At 31.5% G+C, this 22,876-nt stretch overlaps 1 protein-coding gene across 1 annotated transcript in view; it reads left to right on the plus strand.

Moving 5' to 3' along the window:
• The first annotated feature begins 338 nt into the window (after positions 1–338).
• Positions 339–22,876, plus strand: part of Got1 (Glutamate oxaloacetate transaminase 1) — a 29,157-nt gene continuing 6,619 nt past the window's right edge. Inside the window, exons 1-6 of the mRNA XM_085814517.1 lie at positions 339–571; positions 5,764–5,945; positions 9,139–9,247; positions 13,572–13,684; positions 18,219–18,323; positions 22,692–22,842. Of these exons, the coding sequence (XP_085670643.1) occupies positions 463–571; positions 5,764–5,945; positions 9,139–9,247; positions 13,572–13,684; positions 18,219–18,323; positions 22,692–22,842 (769 nt within the window). The 5' untranslated portion in view covers positions 339–462. The remainder of the gene's footprint in view (positions 572–5,763; positions 5,946–9,138; positions 9,248–13,571; positions 13,685–18,218; positions 18,324–22,691; positions 22,843–22,876) is intronic.

The raw sequence follows: 22,876 nt of genomic DNA on the forward strand, positions 1-22,876 counted from the left end.
CATTCATGAATCTTAAATGCGCTGATTTATATATTTTAGTTTTCTTTGCTAAATTCATAAAATTCGTATTCTCAAAGATAATGTATAGTAACAATTACTTTGATTTTATTATTTGTAATATATATAATTAATATTTTTTTCAGTATCCTTATAAAATATTGAGATCGTGGATTTTCCATAGTTCACGTGACATGCAATAAAATTTCTAGGAATGGTTATTTTTCTCACTAAAATGCGATTATCAGCTGATGATTAGCTTCGCTAATCTTCATGTTTGTCCCATTGACCTACTGTGTATACGCTGACAAAAGGTGCTGCAGCACTTATCTGCTGCTTCTTGGCATTGGCAGTGATCCCAAGGTCGGCAAAGGAGAAAGTGTGGAAACATTTAACGTTAATCTCTATCGCGTGAGGAGAATCAGGCGTTTTAAATTCCTGTTTTTGTGATCATATTTTTCGAAAATGTCTCGATTTTCATGTGTGGAAGCTGCACCGCCAGTAGAAATTTTCGCTTTAAATAAAGCCTATAAAGAAGATAGTTTTCCAGACAAAGTTGATTTAGGAATCGGAGGTAATGTTTTTTAAAGCAATATTAGAAGTATCGAAGTAATGCACATTAATTTCTGTTTACAAATATTCTGTAGTTTAAGGTATATTCTATATTCTATTATTCAGTAAGGAGCATAAATATATATAACTGAAGCTTTCATCAAGCATGCATTTTATTTTCAAGATTTTAGTATATGTAAGATTATGTATTTAGTAAATGTAAGATTTTAATAAATTTCAACTTTTTGTAAAACTCGTAAATATTGTTTTCCAAGTTAATCGAAATAATTAAGTAATTTTCATTTTTTCTTCATTTCCAGTAATTAAAAATTATACACTAGCGGATTGTTTTGAAGAGAATTAAGTTTGATTACTAAGATGGTGAAGCAATATGTAAGATATGTATGTAGTTTGAGATGTTAGCAATTTTATTTCTAGATAAAAACATTAAAATAATATATAGTAATGTTAACATTTAATAGATGTAATAATATTTTTAACCTTTCCTTTCAAATTAGAAAGGTCATTGTAACTTTTTTTTATGTATTTATCAGTTAGGCAACTACTAATGCAGAGCAGGCAAAAAGTGATTAAAATCAGGCTGTTAATGATATGTACTATAGCACATGTTGCTTATATAATACCCTGTTAATTTAATTGTAAGAAAAGTAGCAAATTTTGGGGAGAAAGAATTGAATAAGCTACAGGCATAAAATTTACATTATAATCTGCCAATGGATACTGACCTTTTTTTGGCAGAAGAGCTTTTTACCCCTTAAGCATAACTTAATTTTCCTGCATACCATTGCAAAAGGATCTATTTAAGAAATTTAACAGTAATAATTAACTTTCTAATTAAAATATGTTATTAAAATTTTTAAGTAAATAGTTGCGTGGATTTTTAACAGTGCACGTAATTCAGCCTGTTATTTTTCACTCTTCTCCTCCTTTTCAGGTAAGGAATTCCTTTCAGAGGTAATTATCTGTCATGATTTTATCCGTTCTATTCAGGTTTGGGATAAAATTTGTCATTAATTCCTTGCCCCAACTTAAATCATTCAGTTGTTACAAATGTCATCTCATTTTCATCATACTAATTTTATCATGCCAGAAATCATTGCTATTTCTCTGATTTTATAATTTTTACATTAGTCTTTTTCACATGATGTGCAGTTTTAATAATCTTGGAATCATGGGGGGTATAGAAATACAGTTCTAACTTAATTTCAGAGATTAAAAAAATTCATACATGTAAAAAGTCAATTACAATTTCCTATTGCTGAAAGTAAGCAGTACACCTTGAGCAGTTTATAACATCTTTAGCTTTGTATTATGTACCTTCTGCTAATGATTTCTGTAGTAGCATGTATCACCACAACTTTCCTCACTTATGAAAAGGAAGTCCGTAGCAGACGTTAATCTGACTATTGTTCAGAAAATAGCTAGTGCAAGCAGGTCTTCAGATATCAGAAAGCTGGTTTCAGAAAAAAGATGCTAGGTATTGTGAAAATAACATCAGATACCCATCCATCTGCTACCGGAATTTCCTTATTTTATTTTTTTTTTTTTAAACTGCCATATTAGGTAAGATTTTATGTACTTTGTCATTTTTCATTTTCTAAATACATCATTCAGCATAGAAATGGCTTATTTTTTCATATGGTTTACACTAGTGTGCATTGAAGGCTATTTGTCCTATTTTGAAGTGCTGAATTTGACATGCCAGCTTTAGAATGTTTATTTCTTTTACTTTTTTACCCAGGTGGGTTTATCCTATTTGATCTCGATTGTTATGGGATTTATTTCATTTTATTTCCTCTGGGTTTTAATTTTAAACTGGTTTTTTCCTTTTTTATTTTTAGCTTTTCATGACGTTTCTATTTTTATTGGAACTCCCTCCAAACAGTCAAGCATTTTAAGATTTCTGTCTTCTTTTTCTGTAAGTATCTGTACTGCACTGTTCTTCATTTAATAAAGAAGATCCTGATGTATCCAAAATGTTGAGACATTCTGTGACTAATATTGAATATATTGGAGTATAAATTAGTTTTGTTGTTGGGCATCTGTCTATATTCTTTTTTCAGCTTCAATAATTTGGATTTTGTTTTCTGTATTTCATTATATATATACAGTCAAAAGTCGTTAATCGGGACTTCGGCGATTCCGGATTATAGATCATCAGTTTAAATCTGGTAAAATGGCATGCAGAAATTCTAAAATTAAAAATATGAAACTAATTTACGAAATAAAGAACAATTATGATCTAAAGGGTATCAAAATTTACAAAAAAAAGCTTAATATTTATTTGTTTACTTTATTAAACATTTCTTTCAATGTAAGTTGTTTAAGTTGCTTCGTTTTTTATGTGATAATACATTCTCTTTAATTCTATAAACAGACATAATTACTTGTTCAGTTACAAAGTTCCGCTGTTCAAGTCCTATAATTGCTGTGTCGAGAATACCGACTAAGGTTGATCTTTACATTATGGTAATTTGGCGATTTTTTGGCGAAAATTTGGCAACCAACTCTCCTACAGCAACCCTCTATTTTTTTTTCCCCGCCGCCATTTTGTCTTCACGAAGTAAAGACATGTTTCTTTTCTTTTTATCTACTGAACACTTCTTCCAACAATCTACTAGCCGAATTACACTTATTCTAGAAATTTTATCAAACAAAACTGCTTAATCATGACAAATATTCACTGCAAAATTGGGAAAAAGTGCACAATACCATACTCCTTACGCGTTTTTCAAAATAACACATACTCAGAAACCATGTACACGCCGACTTTTTTTTACTTTAAAAAACATCCCAGAATTGCACAAAAATGGCATTGCACACACTCTTCACTATATCCATGTACACTGCTTTTTTCTCTTAAATTAGAAAAATTTCACGAAAATACATGACAGTTTTCTCAATCTTTAAACCCGGTAAAAAGAACATATATGAAATTACCTGATCGCGAAAAAGTATTTACCCTTTCCAAATATGAACATTTCCACATATAAAATAAATAAAATATCCAAAAACTTTTACCTCTAAATCATCTATTACATTATACACGTCACCAACGAATTCATACCGCAAGCATTACAAATACTTAGTATCAAATATTTAAATTATTTCCATGCACGTTTACTTCAACTTAATCGTATACCAAATTCCTACAAACATAAAATTCACAAAATAACTATAATTTAATTAAAATATCACTAAACCATGTACACGTCGACTTATTTTTACTTAAAAAAACATCCCAGAATTGCACAAAAATGGCATTGCGCACACTCTTCACTATATCCATGTACACTGCTTTTTTCTCATAAATTAGAAAAATTTCACGAAAATACATGACAATTTTCTCAATCTTTAAACCTGGTAAAAAGAACATATATGAAATTACCTGATCGCGAAAAAGTATTTACCTTTCCAAATATGAACATTCCCACATATAAAATAAATAAAATATCCAAAAACTTTTACCTCTAAATCATCTATTATATTATAAACGTCACCAACGAATTCATACCGCAACCATTACAAATACTTAGTGTCAGATATTTAAATTATTTCCATGCACATTTACTTCAACTAAAACGTATACCCAATTCCTACAAACATAAAATTCACAAAATAACTATCATTTCATTAAAATATATTTAAAGTCAAAAACACTACTTAAAATATAAATGAGCACATACATTAAATTAATAAAAATTACCTTACAATCCTAATTACTTTAAACTAAATCATTGCTAATAACAATTTTTCTAATAATACCAAATTCCTTTCCACCTTACATTTAGAACAATGCATAAAAATAATATCCTCAAATAATTAAAAATACTAACTTACCTAATCTTCTTCAGAATCTTGATTACGTGTCCGATAAACTTTTCTTCTTTCTGTTTCAGGATCTTTAAAATCATACTTATATTTCACAGCAAGGTACCAGGTAAAATGAATAACTTAATAAAACATCTTTATTTCTATCTCGCACAACCTTAAACAAACATTTATTACTATCCTTTTCAATACCACTAAATACCCATTTCGAATTCACTTTAGTTATGGCCATGGGATCCAAAAATTAACCAACACTGTTTCACACAACACAGAATAAAGCCAAATACAAAATTTCCAGATTTTTTCCCGATTTCCCCCCTTTTCCGATTAAAGAACCGTAATTCTTCCATTAATATCACATGACATATCCCATGATCTCTCATTTCCCTCACACAAAATAATGTGTAATCGGAACTGAGTACTGCTCACATTATTACCAAAGTCCCAGGTAGTAAGTAACCTTTATCGCCTCCAAAATGTTGCCAAACTACCAGTTACCATATTGTAAAGATCAACCCCGACTAATTTGTCAATCGAAATTTTTTTGTTTTCAATAACCTGTCACTTTCTTCCCTATCGGAAGCGAATTATAATGATGAGGCATTTGATTTAAATCATATCAAAGACGGAGTCAATCGAGATGAAATAATACATTGAGTAAGCAATTATAAGCCAAATAAAATAAAAACATCTGCCCTTAAGATAAGGATAGTGCTGACAGATCAACTTCCAATTCATTGCACACCCCCACGCCACGGTGTTAAAGATAAACAAAGTTTAGATAAACAAACGTTAAAGTTTAGATAAACAAACGTTAAAGTTTAGATAAACAAAGGATATGCCTTTATCCATTTTTTGCAGCAATTCCACTTTTTGTTTAATGGACTCCGAAAGATACTTTCGCTTTGTATATCCTTTACATATTAGTAAATATATATCGGAAATTCTATTTGACATAATCAAAAGTTCAAGCTTACTTTTATAAAATTGCTCTAACAGTCTGCAAAAATTAATAAGCCGGATCCAATTCGAAGATTAAGGAACAACGCAATCTGCAACATTAACTGAAATAGATAATTAGATAATTTTAGCTTAGCTTATCCCGTCCATTATACATTAAACGTGCATTTGTAAACGTATTTTGCGCACATGCACATGCAAATTCGCAGCGGTAAAGGTCTTACGCGCATGCGTCAATGCGACGCATGCGCAGAAAGTTTGTAGCTTTGAGGTCCGGATTATGGGTGTCCGAATTAACGACTTTTGACTGTATATATAATTACGTTTCTGAACTTTCTTAATATTTGTTTTTATTTTTAATGATAAAGTAATTTTTTTTTTTTTTTTTAAATTTGAAATTAGCTTATAGAACAGATGAAGGCAGACCATGGGTCCTACCTGTTGTACGCAAGACCGAAAAAACTTTAGCTGATGATGATGCATTAAATCATGAATATCTTGGTCAACTAGGACTGGAAGAATTCAGTAAAGCGGCATCTAGGATGCTGCTGGGAGATGACAGCCCTGCTATTAAGGAAAATAGGGTAATTATTGCTTTGTTTTTAAATATGAATTGAAAGAGACATTTAATTTTTTATATATATAATTACTACTTTTCGAGTACATTGTTAATCTATCAGCAGTTGAATAAGTGAGGTCATGCAGTTTTGGTTACTGTGAGTTACAATTTGATTTCATGGCATATTCATGTTTTTTGCTTGTATGATGGATATAAATTAAAGGCATTTAGGAAATCCTTCAGGAAGACAGTTCACTTCTGGCAATGTTATTAGATATTTGGATTTTTAGTGCAGAATTGATTTGTACTATGTAGCATGTTTTTAAAGTAAGGGCCATTATAAACTAATTAGTGTTGCGTGGGCAGCAATGTGTGCTTGCGTTGTGTCGCAACATTCCTTGGAAACAACTGTGCTCATTTGCAGCTGTGTAGATAACCGGTCTGTTCTGTGTCTTTTCAGATGTTCAAGATTATTGACATTCAAGGTATGGTCAGTACTATGTTTTTTTTTTATTGGCAAGAAACCTGTCTACTGTAGACGTTCACTGGCAGATTAGTGCAGTTTATGGAGTTGCTGCCATAAGTGAAGGCAAAGTGTGTAAGTGGATCAGAGACATCAAAGCTGGCCCCAACAACATCCATGATGAGTCCTGTTCTGGTCACCTATAGACAGTATGGTGGCTTCAGTTGAAACGAAAATTCTTCAGAACAGATGCTTCACCATAAGCACTCTTTCAAACGAATTTCCTAAAGTGTCTAGTCTAGGATGTGAGAACGGCCATGACCTCTTGGTTGTCGGAGCAGGCAGCAAGTTTCTATGAAGAGGATATTCAAAATCTAGTTATGATAAACGTTTAACCCTCTTACTGCATACTTTTTTACTTCCTTGTACGAAGTAAAAAGGAAGTATTGTAATTGCGAAAATTTTCAGGCAGCATATTTCAACTAAAATATCCATTTTGACCGCTATCGAATGCAATTTAACAATGTTTCTGCGTGATATCTTACGTAAGGGCAGAATAAAATACTCTTTTCCTTCAAAAAAATTATAAAATTGCTTTTAAATTAATTCTGAAGAGAATTTTTCGTGGCGTCTGTACGAACGTGCATACATACGTATCTTGCATAACTAAAAAATGAGTAGCCTCTGAACGTTGAAATTTTGTATATAGGACTGCTATAACATGTAGATGTGCACCTTGTATTTTGGTTGCAATCGGCCGCACCAAACGTATATAAATATATTTATATATATATCCACTCTGTTACCCGGCTCAGTGATCTCAGTTTCATTATTCTTATATGTTTGTAAATTGTACATTTTTTGCTTTAAAAATGATTGTATTATTTTATTTTTATCTGCCAGTTAAGGTTTTTATGCCTTTAGTAAATCTGTATGCAATATTTTTAGAAATATCAACAATTTTAAAGTTGTCTAAGTGCCGCTAAGCCTTTTTTTTATGGCGGCCATTGATGTTTACATTTGAAACAGGAGACTAGTGGATTTGTTGCCAATCTAGAGAAACTTAACTTCGCAACAACAAAGATAACGCATTCATTTATTATTGCCAATTAAATCATGCTTAATTCTTTCTGGAATTTTTTCGAGGAAATAAGTGTTTAAGATTTACTTCATAATTTTTAATATAGATATTTTGAGTTTTTATGTATTTTTGCCTTCTCGCGAAGTGAGAATTGAATTAATTAAATGAGAAATACTCAATCGTCTGTGAAAAACTTTCTTTTTTGTTTTGTTTGCTTAATTTCTATTATACATCATTCTAGCTTTATTATAGTATTTGAATAGAACATGTGGCAACGATTAGATAATGCTATTCTTTAAATGATATAAATTTTGTGCATTATGAGTTATAATTTGAACGAAATATATAAGTTAACTGTTATATAATTATTAATACTGTTAAGTGAATCTAGCGCCAGAGTGTCGCTATGGTAAACAAATACTAGAGTGAATTTTAAAGAATGCATTCATTCTATTGTGATTTATGCACTGTCGGCAAAGAAGATTTAATTCAATCCAATAAATTTAAATGAAATGCAAGAAAAAATGCGTACAATTTAATATTCCGTACAAGGAAGTCATGTGGTGTACACATCAGATTTTTTTAAATCAAAATAGGTTCAAAAATTGCATATTTTTATTACATATTTCAAATCTACATATATTTTAGAGTTAAACTATACAAAAATTTTTTGTAGAGAAAGGTTGTCAGAATACTGAAATTGAAGAATAATGATATAAAAGGAAAATTTTGAAAATTAATATTGCCTAAATTATGATTTATTTTATAAAATACAAAGGTAAAATATATATACTGATGAAAATATGCAACATACTGACAAAACATTATTTAGAAATGAAGTTACATTATGTATTCTTGTATAGTTGACAGAAAGTGGACAACTAATACCATCTGTTAGCCCACATCTAAATAAACAATTAGGCATCACAGAAAAGCCGAAAGGAAACCTTGAACGAGGAAAGAGCGAGTTGCACAGTTAAATAGACGGCAGAAATTCATACCCGCAGAAATCGCGGGTTGCGCAAATTTTGCTACTTCTACATTGCCCATGGAAATCGCGGGAAGCGCAGCAAGAGCCTTAAATAAACTTGTCAACTATGTTGAAAAATAGAGAAATGTATGTGGAATCTAAAAATAAATTTGGTTTTTGAAAATTTGCTTTGGTTTGGTTCTTATTTTCAAATGACCCTTACTTAAAAAACATCCCTCCTGTAAGTTTCTCTGCTCTGATTGTTTGAATTTCATACAAGAATGAGAGAGAAAATTAAAAGTGAGAAGTATTCTTGTAAAATATAAATAAAAAGGGCCTAAACCATATTAGAATACAAATTAGGCCTATAACAAGATGCAGCCAAGGGCTTAAATGTGTATTAAAATACATCCTATGCCTAAATAAAAATATACAAAATGTAATTTTTATTGCCTGCAGCTTAGATGGCTGTAGTTTTAAAAAAATACTTTTCCAAGTTGTAACATGTTTAAAATGTATGCTGCTTACTGCTTTGGTTCTATATAATTTCACTTATCATGTTTGTAAAAATTCCCCTCTTTTTTTTATACACTATGTATGTAAACTAATCATCTTAACTATTGTTTTAATTTATGTATTAAATTTTTAGGTATGTTCATCAAGTTATTATTTTGCATTTAAAAAATTATAATGTCTTATTTCAGGTATTAGGGGTACAGACTTTGAGTGGTACTGGTGCCTTAAGAGTTGGAGCTGATTTCTTAGCTAGATGTGCCCAGTTTAAGCATTTCTATATGTCATCTCCTACTTGGCGTAAGTTTCATCATTCTCAGTTACCTATATATGCATTGTATCCTGCCTGCAGTAGATTTGTGTTCAGATATTTATGTGTCAAATTTAATAGCATGTTTTAGTACTTTAAGAAAATTGGTGCTTTCTGATTATCACATCCCACTGAAAAGTTGCAAACTCATTGGCATCTTTGGATTGGAATATTTGTTGGGTATCTTTATAACTGTTTCAAATGATGTATTTGGTACCACCTATTTTTTTACTTTCTTCTTTTCCTATGTTTTACATTCTTTTTCTTCATGCAGACTTCTCAGTTCTTTTTTTTTTCACGATTATTCTCTACTTGTACACACCAACCTGTTTTCACTAAAAAAAGTCAAAAATTTGCAGACTCATTGTGATGCACAATCTTGGCAGTAACATCCTAAAATGAGAAGAAAAAGTGCCTTTAAGTCCTAGGCATGATGAAAGCTAAGTCCAAGATTTTGCTAGAGATGATGAAAATTGTAGTATGTGATAGTTCCTATGCCAAAATGCTGAAATTCCCATAGGAATGGTCATAATCTGTAATCACATTGGTAAAAATGTCTGCAGAAGTGGAGAGCACTTTTTGGCAATGTAGTGCATATCCTAATCAATATTTTTTTGGGGGGTGGAGGAGCTGCAGATAATCAGAAAGTATAAAAAATTTCGGTACTCTTCGGTTTCGAGGGCCGTAAAAAATCGCCAAACTATTGTTGATGCCAATGCTACCAAAAATAATTTCGGCAACCCTAATAATTACCGCAAGAAAGGAAGTATAATAATAAATAACTATTTAAGATTGATGTTTTAATTTAGATGAAAGGTTAATTTCATATAATACTTTTTTATTATTATAATTTATATGAAAAAGGCTAAACATGACTAAATGGAAGCATAAGAGTAAATAACTATTTCAGATCATTATTATAATTTTTTATAAAAATTGCTAAACGTAACTGAATGGATGCCTGCAGCGCTATTTTGCTACCGACTTATCGCTAAAGCATAATTTCATCTCGTTGGTTGTTCAAACGTAATTTTCTATAATGAATGATTCCTTTTCTTTGAAAATATTCTCGGTAAAGTGCAGAATCGCTCAGTTATTTGTTTGCCGCTTTTTACAAGAGTAAAAACAATGGGAATTTTGTCAATTTTCTTTTACTTTTCAAGTGAAAATAGGTCGATGTGTACATAGATAAAGTGAAGGGTGTGCATAGTGCCATTTTGTGCAATTCTGGGAATTTTTTTTTAAGTGAAAATAGGTCGATGTGCACATGGATACTGAGTATGTGCAATTCTTGAAAACGCGTCAAGCAGTGGGTGATTCTGCACTTTACCCAAAATTCTATTGCCGACTTTTCATCACTGGCAATTCCAAAATTGTTAAATCCATAGGATATCAAAAAAGGATTTAAAATCAAAAAAGGATTTAAAAATTAAACTAGTATTTCAATGGCGTCTTAAGAAATATAGAACTATATAAACTTACGCAATCTGAAATCGGCGCGTACGCTAAATTTAGCATGCTGTTAAGTGGGTGCATTTGCTAGATTTGGAGCTTTTGCGCATACATTTTCACTCCAATTATTTTACGGCCCTCGAAACTGAATAGTATTAAAATTTCATATTTAATTATTAATTGTTCTAGAATTTATTTGGTTCATTTCTGTTATTGTAGTTGAATTAAAAAATGTATGTATGTGTGCATACATGCATGCATGTAAACCTGTGTACACATAACACATCTGAACATATATATGCACATGCACATCTGAACACATACATATGCTTACACACATGCATATACTTACATACATGTCTACTTATACATACATTCTGAATCCGGTCCTGATAACAAAAAGTATCGTTTATTTAGTAAATAAAATTGCTTTAACTTCATGCTTGTTAACAGTGACTATAATTTCTAATTAACTTTTAAAACATGTAAACTATTCTTAGTTTTGAATGTTGTTGTAACCTTAGCATTGCTATGATAGATACCAGTGGCAGAATTGCTGAATTTTCTATTTAAATTTCGTATATAAAGTTTAATAGTAATCATTAATTTGCTGTCTCTTTGAGAAAACACATTGTTAATTTAACGTTTCCAATTGCAGCCTATTTCTCCTTTACCTGTTAGTATTTAATCATGAAAAATATGTGAAAAAATCTAAATACTATGATTTAGAATGTATTTAAAATATTTTTTAATGTTTGAAATATTATCCTGATAAATGGAAAAGTATGACAACAAACAGCAAAATAAGTAATGAATACAATAAGATTTATGAATCTTGTTTAAATGCAGAAGTCAAAAAAAAAAAAAAAAAAAAAAAAAAAAAAAAAACTACATCAGTGAGGGATAAGTGTGCCAGACTCATCCAGTTTTACGGTTTGTTATTATTGCTATTAAGTGCCATCTTAATGCATGGGTCCGAATTAAAACCCATTTAATTATTTTCTATCTTTCAAACTTAAAAATTCTTCTTATTATACCTGCCTTCATCTGATGAACATGTAACATGTAGTATATTAACTCACTTTGGTTCTCTGTAACAAATATCTAGCTTAAAACACTTAATTTTCCCCCCTTAATTCCTGTGTTCACATTAATCTATTTTAACTTAAAAAAAAAAAAAAAAAAAAAAAAAAAAACCACAGAGAATTGCAGAATGGATGGAATCGTAAAGTAATTTGGTGCTGTCTTCCATGTACACAACCTGTTTTAACTTGGATAAACATAAAAAAATTTCACTTATTCGGGAAAAAGCTATTATAATAGTTATCTAAAAACAGATGATAAAGAAACGTACATAATGAAGCACTAAAAAATACACAAGAAACATCAATAATGAAATATTGAAAATTACACAAAGCAGCACTAAATTAAATTAATAACATAAGAAACATCTATAAACACTTACACGTTTTTTCCTACATTCTCTAACTGCTAAGCAAAAGGCCATATTTCTAGAGAGAGGGGGGAAGCAACACTTGCTATCTTTTGCATTAGCAGGCAAACTCAACAGTAGCATTATTATTCATTACAAGAAAAAAAAAAAAAAAAAAAAAAAAAAAGCACGTACTAGCCATGACAATCAGAAACCAGAAAGGTGTGCCTTGAATTTCATAACTGCAGCCATGTGCATCAGTTGTTGGCATGATGCATACACCATCCTGATAATAAGGCACACCATTCAGATAAATACGGTTTTGTAAAGTTCTGTGTTGCCTTCATTGGTGATATAGCACTTTGCATGGTATTCTCAGCAGGATTAGGAAGCTAATCAGAAAAAACAAAATTTTAAGTGGCAGATGCATGTTACACACATACTTATTATTACCTGCTTATATACTGTGGATGACTGTATTAAAAATAAGCAATCTAAAATGTTCATGGTTATGTGATTTGTGTGTGGGGGTGTATTTTAAATATTTCTGTTTTCTAAAAATGTTATTTACTTCCCAATTTTAAATTTAAACATTTAAATAACTTGGAAGTTTTAAGATGGTAGATTTTTAATATGACACAAAAATGCTGCAGATTCTAAAACCTTTTTGTCTTTCCTGTAGTTCGGTACTTCTGCTTGTGCAGAAGCTTGTCCAAAGTCTCTTTCTGGTTGTTCATGTCATACACTTCTTTTGCTGGCTAAAATCCTCAATACATCACTATTTGGAGTGGGGAAGGCAGTATGAGACTTTTTCTTCAAAAGAGATTCTAGGATACTATCTAAAATCATGCATGGTTTTACAATAAACTGGTTTCTGTTTAGTAGTAGGAAGCAAAGTCATTACTGTAGACAACTGTAAATTTTTACCACTATGTTGATAAATGCAAAAATATCCTTAATGAGGTCCTGAACTGGAATCTGCTAAATTCCTCTTTGGGCATTTCAGGAGGGTAGCAGAGATATTATACTATTAAATCTGGCATTCAACTCTCTTTTATTTATCATACTAAATATCAGAAGGAGATTTTCTAAAAATTGTACTGTTTCTCGCGACGTTAAACCAGAGATCTGTAAAATCATGTAATTCTTTTAATGCATTCCTCCCTTTTAGCACTGAAACAACTTCGTCACTTTGAGCGCTGAAACAACTTCCTCACTTTTAGCACTGAAATAACAGCACTTGTAAATAAAAACAACAATGGCGTTCATGCTATCATAATTAAGTTATTTTTCCAAGTTTTTGCCATTATATCAAATGAAATTTTTTTTTAGTTAGAAGACTTTGATATATAAATTGCGTGTCTTTTATTATTATTATTATTATTATCATCATCAGAATCTTTTTGAGTGTATTTTTAACTCATTCACAGCCAATCATCGTTTGGTTTTTAATCACGCTGGTTTCCAAAATTTTCACGCTTATCGCTATTGGAATGCTTCTAAGAGGAGCCTTGATTTTGATGGAATGTTAGAAGATTTAGAGGCAAGTACTGAAATTTTATGCTGGAGTATATTATTAAACATAAGACTATTTTTCATTATTTCATAGTGTTTTCTAATTTGCTTCAAGTTTTGTGCTGCTCAGAAGTTTTACATTTCATCTGATTTTATTTTTGCTGCTTTTATGATATTATTTATGGAAATTAGCATGATAGCATTTTCAAAGATGGCAAGATTGGAAAAATGTTGATCTTCTAATTGATAAGTAATCCAAGAAATCTTGCAAAAAATATGAACTTTCAAATCACAGGTTTTAGTTTTCTTAAAATATATCTACTGCTAACATATATTCCTTGTAAAATGCTTGATTTTTATATCAATAAAATTTACGTTTTTAATTTTAATCAATCAGGGATTATCATTAAAACACATTTTCTGTGTGATACCAAATCCTGCATACAACTTTTAAAAGCATCTAATAAAAGTAGTTTAATATATATATTCAAGAATGCTATGTGATGTTGCGGAACTACTTTTATATACGCCCTTGCTTGGTGACGAACTCCATGCTGCCATATTACTATCTAAATTTTTTGTCTACATTTCGAACTTTAAGCCTAAAATGTCTCCAAAAATGCAGTTTTCGCACATGCAAAAACCACGTTTTGAACACACAATTTAAGCTAAAAGTCCGAAACAAAAACAAGAAATTTAGATAACAAAAATGTAATGTATCTGACCAAAAATATTTGACAAGAATCCATGTACACAGCAATATGTTTTAACTTAAACAAAAATCGCAGAATTGCGCAATCTATGCGACGAAGGAATCTACGAATTACGCACACATTGCTTAAATAAATTAATATAACAAAAATAAATTTCAAACAATACCATGTACACAGTGTTCTGTGTAAACTTTTAAAAAAAATCTACGAATTGCACAATCTAAGCATTGCGCACTAATCAACAAAATAAACTGAAATAAATTACAAACAATTCAAAATACCAACAATAACGACAGAAATTCGTACTAAAAAAAATGAACATTCTACAAAATAAAAACAATAAAATAAAATGCACTTATCCGTAATGAATGCTTCTTCAAACAGCAGAAATGTTAAGAGCATACAAAATCCAGCATACATTCGTGGATAAAATTTCGCCAGTCACACAACATCTGTGAACAAAAGTGCCACGATTTTGCAACATCACACATCTTTCTGCAATTAAAAATTAAAAAGGTAACGATATAAACTTCCTCCAAAGTTAACTTACTGCACGAAAACCATGATCCAAATCTTAAACTCCGCTGACAGCCACATACTTTACCAGCAACAATTTGCCTGCAAACCCACGCAAGTCTGTCAAAAACGCCATTCTTCGTACGACTTCTCATATCAGCTCTGCATTTCGGACACGCCAAACTCTGCTTCAGAATTCCCGACTCCCACAGAAATTCCAAAAATACACTTCGATCTGCATAAACACACCTGTGAACAAAAGACTCGTTAACAACTCCAACATTGTACCTTTGAATATTAAATTTATTTTACACACAATCTAAATTACACAACTGAAATTTTCCCACCAGGTCTTTCATTGCAATATTCCCTTTCAAAATGCGCACAACACAAACCAGCGAGCAAATAAAACAACTGCAGTGAAAAAGTAAGTTTCAGCATCAAAAGGGTTGTCATACAAACTACATCATCCCCAAAACCATCGCAGAAAACACAATTGCACCAAAAACCAGCACGGAACACATATCGCCACATTTAGGGACCTGAGGTCGCTTATAAGAGTAAAACCGATATTGCTGGATTTAGATCTGTGTGCAATGTTTGGAAACCCTCAAATTCATGGCTATCATCATAAAGCGTAGCTAGAGTCCATTATGTACTATTGGCATTGTATCATGAGATTGGCGACCAGAGACATATGGCGGTCCAGTGATATTTTTGCCCCTATCCTGCTGCAAAACTCTGTTGATAAGCATCTCCCTAAATTCTAAAATCTTTCCCATCCCCAAATTTTGCATTGCAGTGTCTTCCCTAAATTCTAAATTGCCATCCTTCAATTTTATTGCTTGGCGCTTCTCTTATGTTCTAAAAATTATGTTGTCAGGCACAGCCGTACCAGCTCTGTATGGAATCGTTCTGGGCTTATCTCAATAATAGATGAATTATTTTGAATTCAGACAGCACTAAGTGTAATCTTTTGGCTGATGAGTTTCATTTACGAAATCTATTTTTTGCACGTGGAAAAATATTTTTGTTAAATTTCTTGTTGTCAACATACTCAGCACTTCACAATGCAAAATCGTTATGTTTTATGTTACCGTATTTCAAAATGCCCTACAATTTAAGCCTTTCTTGTCTGGTAACTTTCGATTGAAATTTTATGAATGATAATAAATGCTATGAAGCACACATTTTGAAAATTTATTTCAGCTAAGGCATCTTATATTTAAGCAGATTTTTAAAATATTGATGTAAATTTAATATTTAAAGCTACTGTAGATGCTAATTTAGAAGTCAAACAAGAAAAATCAGCATTATATTTTCAAATTTTCACAGGACTAGTTTCGATGGTTTTACTGAACCATCATCCTCAGCTGCAAAATCGCAAATAAACAAGATAAGATATAATGATTAATAACATAAGATAAGAAAGCTTGGACTGGAGATAAGCTACTGGCGTCATCTGTTGATGAAAGCAGAACTAAAACATAATTTCTTTAAAGGATGGATTGGGATTAGGGTCGTTAACTAGAACAGAAAGATTTTTTTGAATGTGAAATGCCTCTAGAAAATCCAATTCACCAATGAAAGATGTTTTTTGAATAACTTTATCTGCAGAAAAATTAAAAGTGTGATTTTCTGACCAACAATGTTGGGCAACAGAATACTTCTGTGTTTCCTTTTTTCTAACATATGCCTCATGTTCCTTAATGCGAAATTTTAAGGCTTTCTTAGTTTGACCAATGTAAATTAAACCACATTAGCAAGAAATCCTATAAATACCTCAGGAATTCATATCCGGAATAGGGCCCTTGCGTATGGAACTTGGAATTTTATTAATGATAGAATAAACAAACTGAAAGTTAAATTTCTGTAAAATACGTGCAATTTTATAGCTCATTGGTAGAAAGAAGGAAATGACAAACAGAATTCTTATAATCTCCTGAAGCAAGAGTGTGCCTTTTGGTGTGTTGAGATGAGAATTTTTTAACTGCTTGATTAATAATAGGTATGGTTCTGCTACATAGACGATACTTTTACCCGGGATGAAGATGATAAAGGTGATTTGAATAAAGATAATTCTTTGATAATTCAGATTTTAATAAATTTAGATTTTAATAAATTGATTTTAATAAATAGATTTTAATAAATTGATTTTAATAAATTTGATAATTCTTTCAACAATGAATTGATCCTGCTATTCAGTTCACTTTTGAACTTGAGATGTGCAATTCTCTTCCGTTTCTCAACATTGTAGTAACACATAACACATCCAACTTCAGTACTGTGGTTTACCGTAAACCTTCATCGGTTTGCCTTCCACCACACTTCAAATCCAGTCATCCGACTAAACAAAGTTTGCTTCATTTTATTCTTATGTTTTCCATGCTCTTTAAGCTTGCTTCTCCAAACTATCCCTTGATGAAGAACTAAATTGTTTAAAAGCAATAGCTATTGGTAGGGGCTTTTCACCCAACATTATTAATCAAACATTTAAAAAATTCTCATCTCAACATACCAAAAGGCACACTCTTGTTTTAGGAGATTATAAAAACACTGTTGTCATTCCCTTCTTTCCACCAATTAGCTATAAAATTGCACATATTTTGCAGAAATTTAACTTTCGTTTCGTTTATTCTCCCATTGATAAAATTCTGAGTTCCATACTAAAGGACCCCATTACGGATATGAATTCCTGGGGTATTTACAGGATTCCTTGCCAGTGTGGTTTAATTTACATTCGCCAAACTAAAAGAGCCTTAAAATTTCGCGTTAAAGAACATGAGGCACATGTTAGAAAAAGGGAAACACAGAAGTCTTCTGTTGCCATCCATTGTTGGTCCGAAAATCACACTTTCAATTTTTCTGCTGCCAAAGTTATTCAAGAAACATCCTCCATTGGTGAACTGAATTTTCTAGAGGCATTTCACATTCAAAAAAATCTTTCTGTTCTAGTTAACGACCCTAATTCCAATCCATCTTTCCCTCCAGCCTTTAAAGAAATTATGTTTTAGTTCTGGTTTCAACAGTAGATGGCGCCAGTAGCTTATCTCCTATCCAGACTTTCTTATCTTATTTTATCTAATCATTATATCTTATCTTGTTCATTTACGCTTTTGCAGCTGAGAATGATGGTTTGGTAAAACCGTCAAAACTAGTCCTGGGAAAATTTGAAAATGTAACGCTGATTTTTGTTGTTTGACTTCTAAATTAATATTTTTCGCCTTGTTATTGTATCTTAATTACTGTAGATGCATTAAATAAATATGAATGAAATTTGAGTATTTATTTCCGAAGACACTTATCAAATATTTTTGAATATTTTTGAAATAGAATGCTCCAGAAGATTCTGCTATTATACTTCATGCTTGTGCTCACAATCCTACTGGTGTTGATCCTACACAGGAGCAGTGGAAACAAATTGCTGATTTAATGGAGGTAATCCTATGATTTTGGTAGACTTTTTACTTTCTGTTCCATAAATTGTGATCATTATTAAATTCACATAGCCATAATTCATATTTTAACAATTCAAAATCCAGTTTTAGATTTTTCATACACTCATATGCTCACCAATGGCCAAGCAGTAAAAGCCGCGAAACAAATTTCATTTGTTTGAATTTTCAGTTTTCTGTTGTTACTTATGCTCACTTGTCTGAACAGTTACATCAGCCCAAGCCCATGAAAATTGTTGTGGCATAGAGTGCAAGATATGCTTGTCGTTGGCCATACAGGTGACAGTGCAATTTAGTTCAGTTCCACCCCCAATTTTGATGGAGCGCTCTCCGATGGGACAGCCCGAGTGTCTCTCACCGAACCACACAAGAGGACTTTTGGCTCGCCATATATTTAGAGTGTCGCCATGGCACACCGGCACTATGCATTTACAAACATCGACATACCTTTTCCAGGATTCAAACTCGGGGCCTTTGGCACAGCAGTCAGCGATGCTAACCGCTGTACCAGTTGAGCAGCTTCAGTTTTCTTAAAAGGGCTACAGGAAAAGTTTTATCTGTGAATTTCAGATTTAGTACAGTCAAAAGTTGTTAATCCGGACTCGTCGGGACTTCGGCGATTCTGGATTATAGATCATCAGTTTAAATCTGGTAAGATGGCATGCAGAAATTACAAAATTAAAAATATGAAACCGTAATTTATAAAATAAAGAACAATTATGATCTAAAGGGTATCAAAATTTACAAAAAGAAAAAGCTTAATATTTATTTGTTTACTTTATTAAACATTTCTTTCAATGTAAGTTGCTTCGTTTCATGTGATAATACTTTCTCTTTAATTCTATTAAACAGACATAATTTCTTGTTCAGTTACAAAGTTCCGCTGTTCAAGTCCTATAATTGCTGTGTTGAGAATACCGACTAATTTGTCAATCGAAATGTTTTCGTTTTCAATAACCTGTGGGTCACTTTCTTCACTATCGGAAGCGAATTCAAATGATGAGGAACTTGATTTAAATCATATCAAAGACGGAGTACATCGAGATGAAATACTACACTTAGTAAGGAATTATAAGCCAAATAAAATAAAAACATCTGCCCTGAAGATAAGGATAGTGCTGACAGATCAACTTCCAATCCGCAGCGTGAAATTGATAAACAGATTTCGGATTTCAAAACATACTTTCGCTTTGTAGATACAAATTACATATTAGTAAATATATATCGGAAATTCTATTTGACATAATTGAAAGTTCAAGCTTACTTTTATGAAATTGCTCTAACAGTCCTCAAAAAATAATAAGCCGGATCCAATTCGAAGATTAAGGAACAACGCAATCTGCAACATTAACTGAATTAAATAATTTTTGTTTAGATTATACCGTCCATTACACATTAAACGCGCATGCACAAAAACATATTCGCAGCCGTAAAGGTCTTACGCGCACTCGTAAATGCCTGTGCGCATGCGTGAACGCGATGCATTCGCAGAAAGTTTGTAGCTTTTAGGTCCGGATTATGGGTGTCCAAATTAACGACTTTTGACTGTATTCAAAATTCTTAATTTTCCCCTGAAATCTCGTTTTTGTTTAGCAGGTATGGGTTAGTATGTGTTCTAGCCTGTGTGAATACAATTTATCAGTCTGCAAATAAATTTACATATTTTTCATTTAAATTGCAAGATGTTGCATTTCTGTTGACTGACATTACCATCTTGGCTTCCAACTTTGAGCTGTCTGCTTTTATACAGATCATTCTATCACAGCCTGCACTCCATTTGTTGCATAATACATTTGCTTCTCAAAAGATATGTTTATCGAAAAAACAAAGCATCACATATCTTCCTCACAACTGTCATCTTTTTTTTTATTTGTTTGAGTTAATACGAGTTTCCATAGCATATTTTCACAAATGCTACTCAGCCTTAAATTAGTTCATTATCTCTGTTTCTCACTATATATTCATAAAATACTTTTTTTTACCGTGATACCTTTGTGTGTTCTATGCATGAATTCTCTGATACCTTGTATATTTAGGCATGTGTCATAAAGATAAAGTTTTCTGCTCACCTTTTTGCTCAGTTAATTCTTTTTCTTGATTGTATTTAATCCAGCTTTGTAAACATTTTAGGGAACTGTGTTGAAAATTTCCTAAATTATTCTATTGGCAAGTGTTCTGGGTAGGATAACCTCATAGTTTTTTTCCTTCTAGAGGTTATGGAAGTATAAATGCTGTCAATATTTTGTTTTTGCTAATGTTTTATATAGTTTCATGAATAAATGCATTGCACATTAAAAAGGTGGATTTATTAGCATACAGAATTTAATATGTAAGCAGATTCTACTTTTAAGTAGGTAAATTCATTTTTATGATAACTAAATTGATATATTGAAGTTCTTTGATCAGAAACTGTATTGAAAGCATTACCAGAAGCATGCATATATGACTGCTCATTAGATGTGTATGTGTGAACCTTCTGCCAAACTATTTTGTCCATGTAAATCAAATTTTTATCATCAGTAAATAAAAATTTAAAGCTTTCTAGGGGGCTAATGTATTTTTCTAGCATATATATATTGTAAATGTGGTATGTAAAGTATAATTCATATGTTTTAAAAGTTGTTCATTTGGAAAGTGTTATCTTAAACTTTTATCTTAGCAGTTGACAGCATAACAGTTCCGTATCAACAATGTCCAGTCTTTTTTTCAAGTGTAGTGATAAATATTCCAGTGTCTTATCAAGAATTTCTTCTAGCAACTTTGTTTCTCATGGCACTTTTCTATTCATATGATTAATTTCTCAAATAAAATGTTGTTTTGCTTCCTTTATCTAATAATGATATGCAGATTTTTAAACTAATTTCCATTAAGTGTATTAGAATTTTTAATAAAGGTATCAAATTTGTCATTTATAGAATTGCATAGATTTTTAGTTATTTAAATATAAATTTTGGAAGTACCATAAGAGGTTTTTTCTTTATATTATTTAAGAACAGCAAAAAAGTATGCTAGAAAAATATACATTACTTTGATGCTGATTGTCCTTTGCATTTAATTGCTTTTTATAAGACATTATTATGCCTTGCATTTAATAATAACAAATCTCTGTAATCATGCTGTGGCCTGCATGAATCCTATAGGTGCCATTTGGGTATCGCTGTTATGAGGAATTTTTTCTAGATATGTAATTCTTTTAGATTGCATTTATTTAAGAATTTGATGTATTTGAGGTACTGTTCTGTTATCATGATCTGGTTCAGAAATGTAAGTATATATGCATGTACAGTCAAAAGTCGTTAATCCGGACTCGTCGGGACTTCGGCGATTCCGGATTATAGATCATCAGTTTAAATCTCGTAAGATGGCATGCAGAAATTCTAAAATTAAAAATATGAAACCGTAATTTATGAAATAAAGAACAATTATGATCTAAAGGGTATCAAAATTTACAAAAAACGAAAAAAAGCTTAATATTTATTTGTTTACTTTATTAAACATTTCTTTCAATGTAAGTTGTTTAAGTTGCTTCGTTTTATGTGATAATACTTTCTCTTTAATTCTATAAACAGACATAATTTCTCGTTCAGTTACAAAGTTCCGCTGTTCAAGTCCCGTTAATTGCTGTGCCGAGAATACCGACTAACTTGTCAATCGAAATTTTTTCGTTTTCACTAACCTCTCTGTCACCTTCTTCATGTCTTTATCCATTTTTTGCAGCAATTCCACTTTTTGTTTGATGGACATCGAAACATACTTTCGTTTTGTACGATCCTTTGGGAGCTCCAGAATCGGAAATTCTATTTGACATAATCGAAAGTTCAAGTTTACTGTTATAGTATTGCTCTTACAGTCTGCAAAAAATAATAAGCCGGATCCAATTCGAAGATTAAGGAACAATGCAATCATCAACATTAACTGAAATAGATAATTAGATAATTTTAGCTTATACCGGCCGTTATACATAAAACGCGCACGCGAAAACGTATTCTGCACTTGCGCACACGCATATGCGCAGTCGTAAAAGGTCTTACACGCACACGTAAACGCCTATGCGCATGTGTCGATGCGGCGCATGCGCAGAAAGTTTTTAGCTTTGAGGTCCGGATTATGGGTGTCCGAGTTAACGACTTTTGACTGTATTACGTTCATGTATTGCTTGTATATATGTCAGTACTAATGTATGTACATGTGTTTATACATATACACACATATATGCACATGCATAACAAACACATGCTCATACATTCATACATTTCTGAATCTGGTCCCGATAACAGAACAGTACCATATTTGAATACAAAAATAGTAGTAAAAGAGCTATGAGAAATGTAATAAAAAATTTTATTTTCAGAGAAAGAAATTGTTTCCATTCTTTGATTGTGCTTATCAAGGTTTTGCATCTGGTGATCTGGTAAAAGACAGCTGGGCTGTTCGTTATTTTGTAAGCCGAGGATTTGAACTTCTTTGTGCTCAGTCATTTGCCAAAAATTTTGGCTTATATAGTAAGTTATATAGATATGCATGCATTCTATGATC

The sequence above is a fragment of the Stegodyphus dumicola genome, chromosome 4 (assembly GCF_044657685.1).
Source record: "Stegodyphus dumicola isolate Sdum_Otavi_A_Nest chromosome 4, ASM4465768v1".
NCBI classification, from domain to species: Eukaryota; Metazoa; Arthropoda; class Arachnida; order Araneae; family Eresidae; genus Stegodyphus; species Stegodyphus dumicola.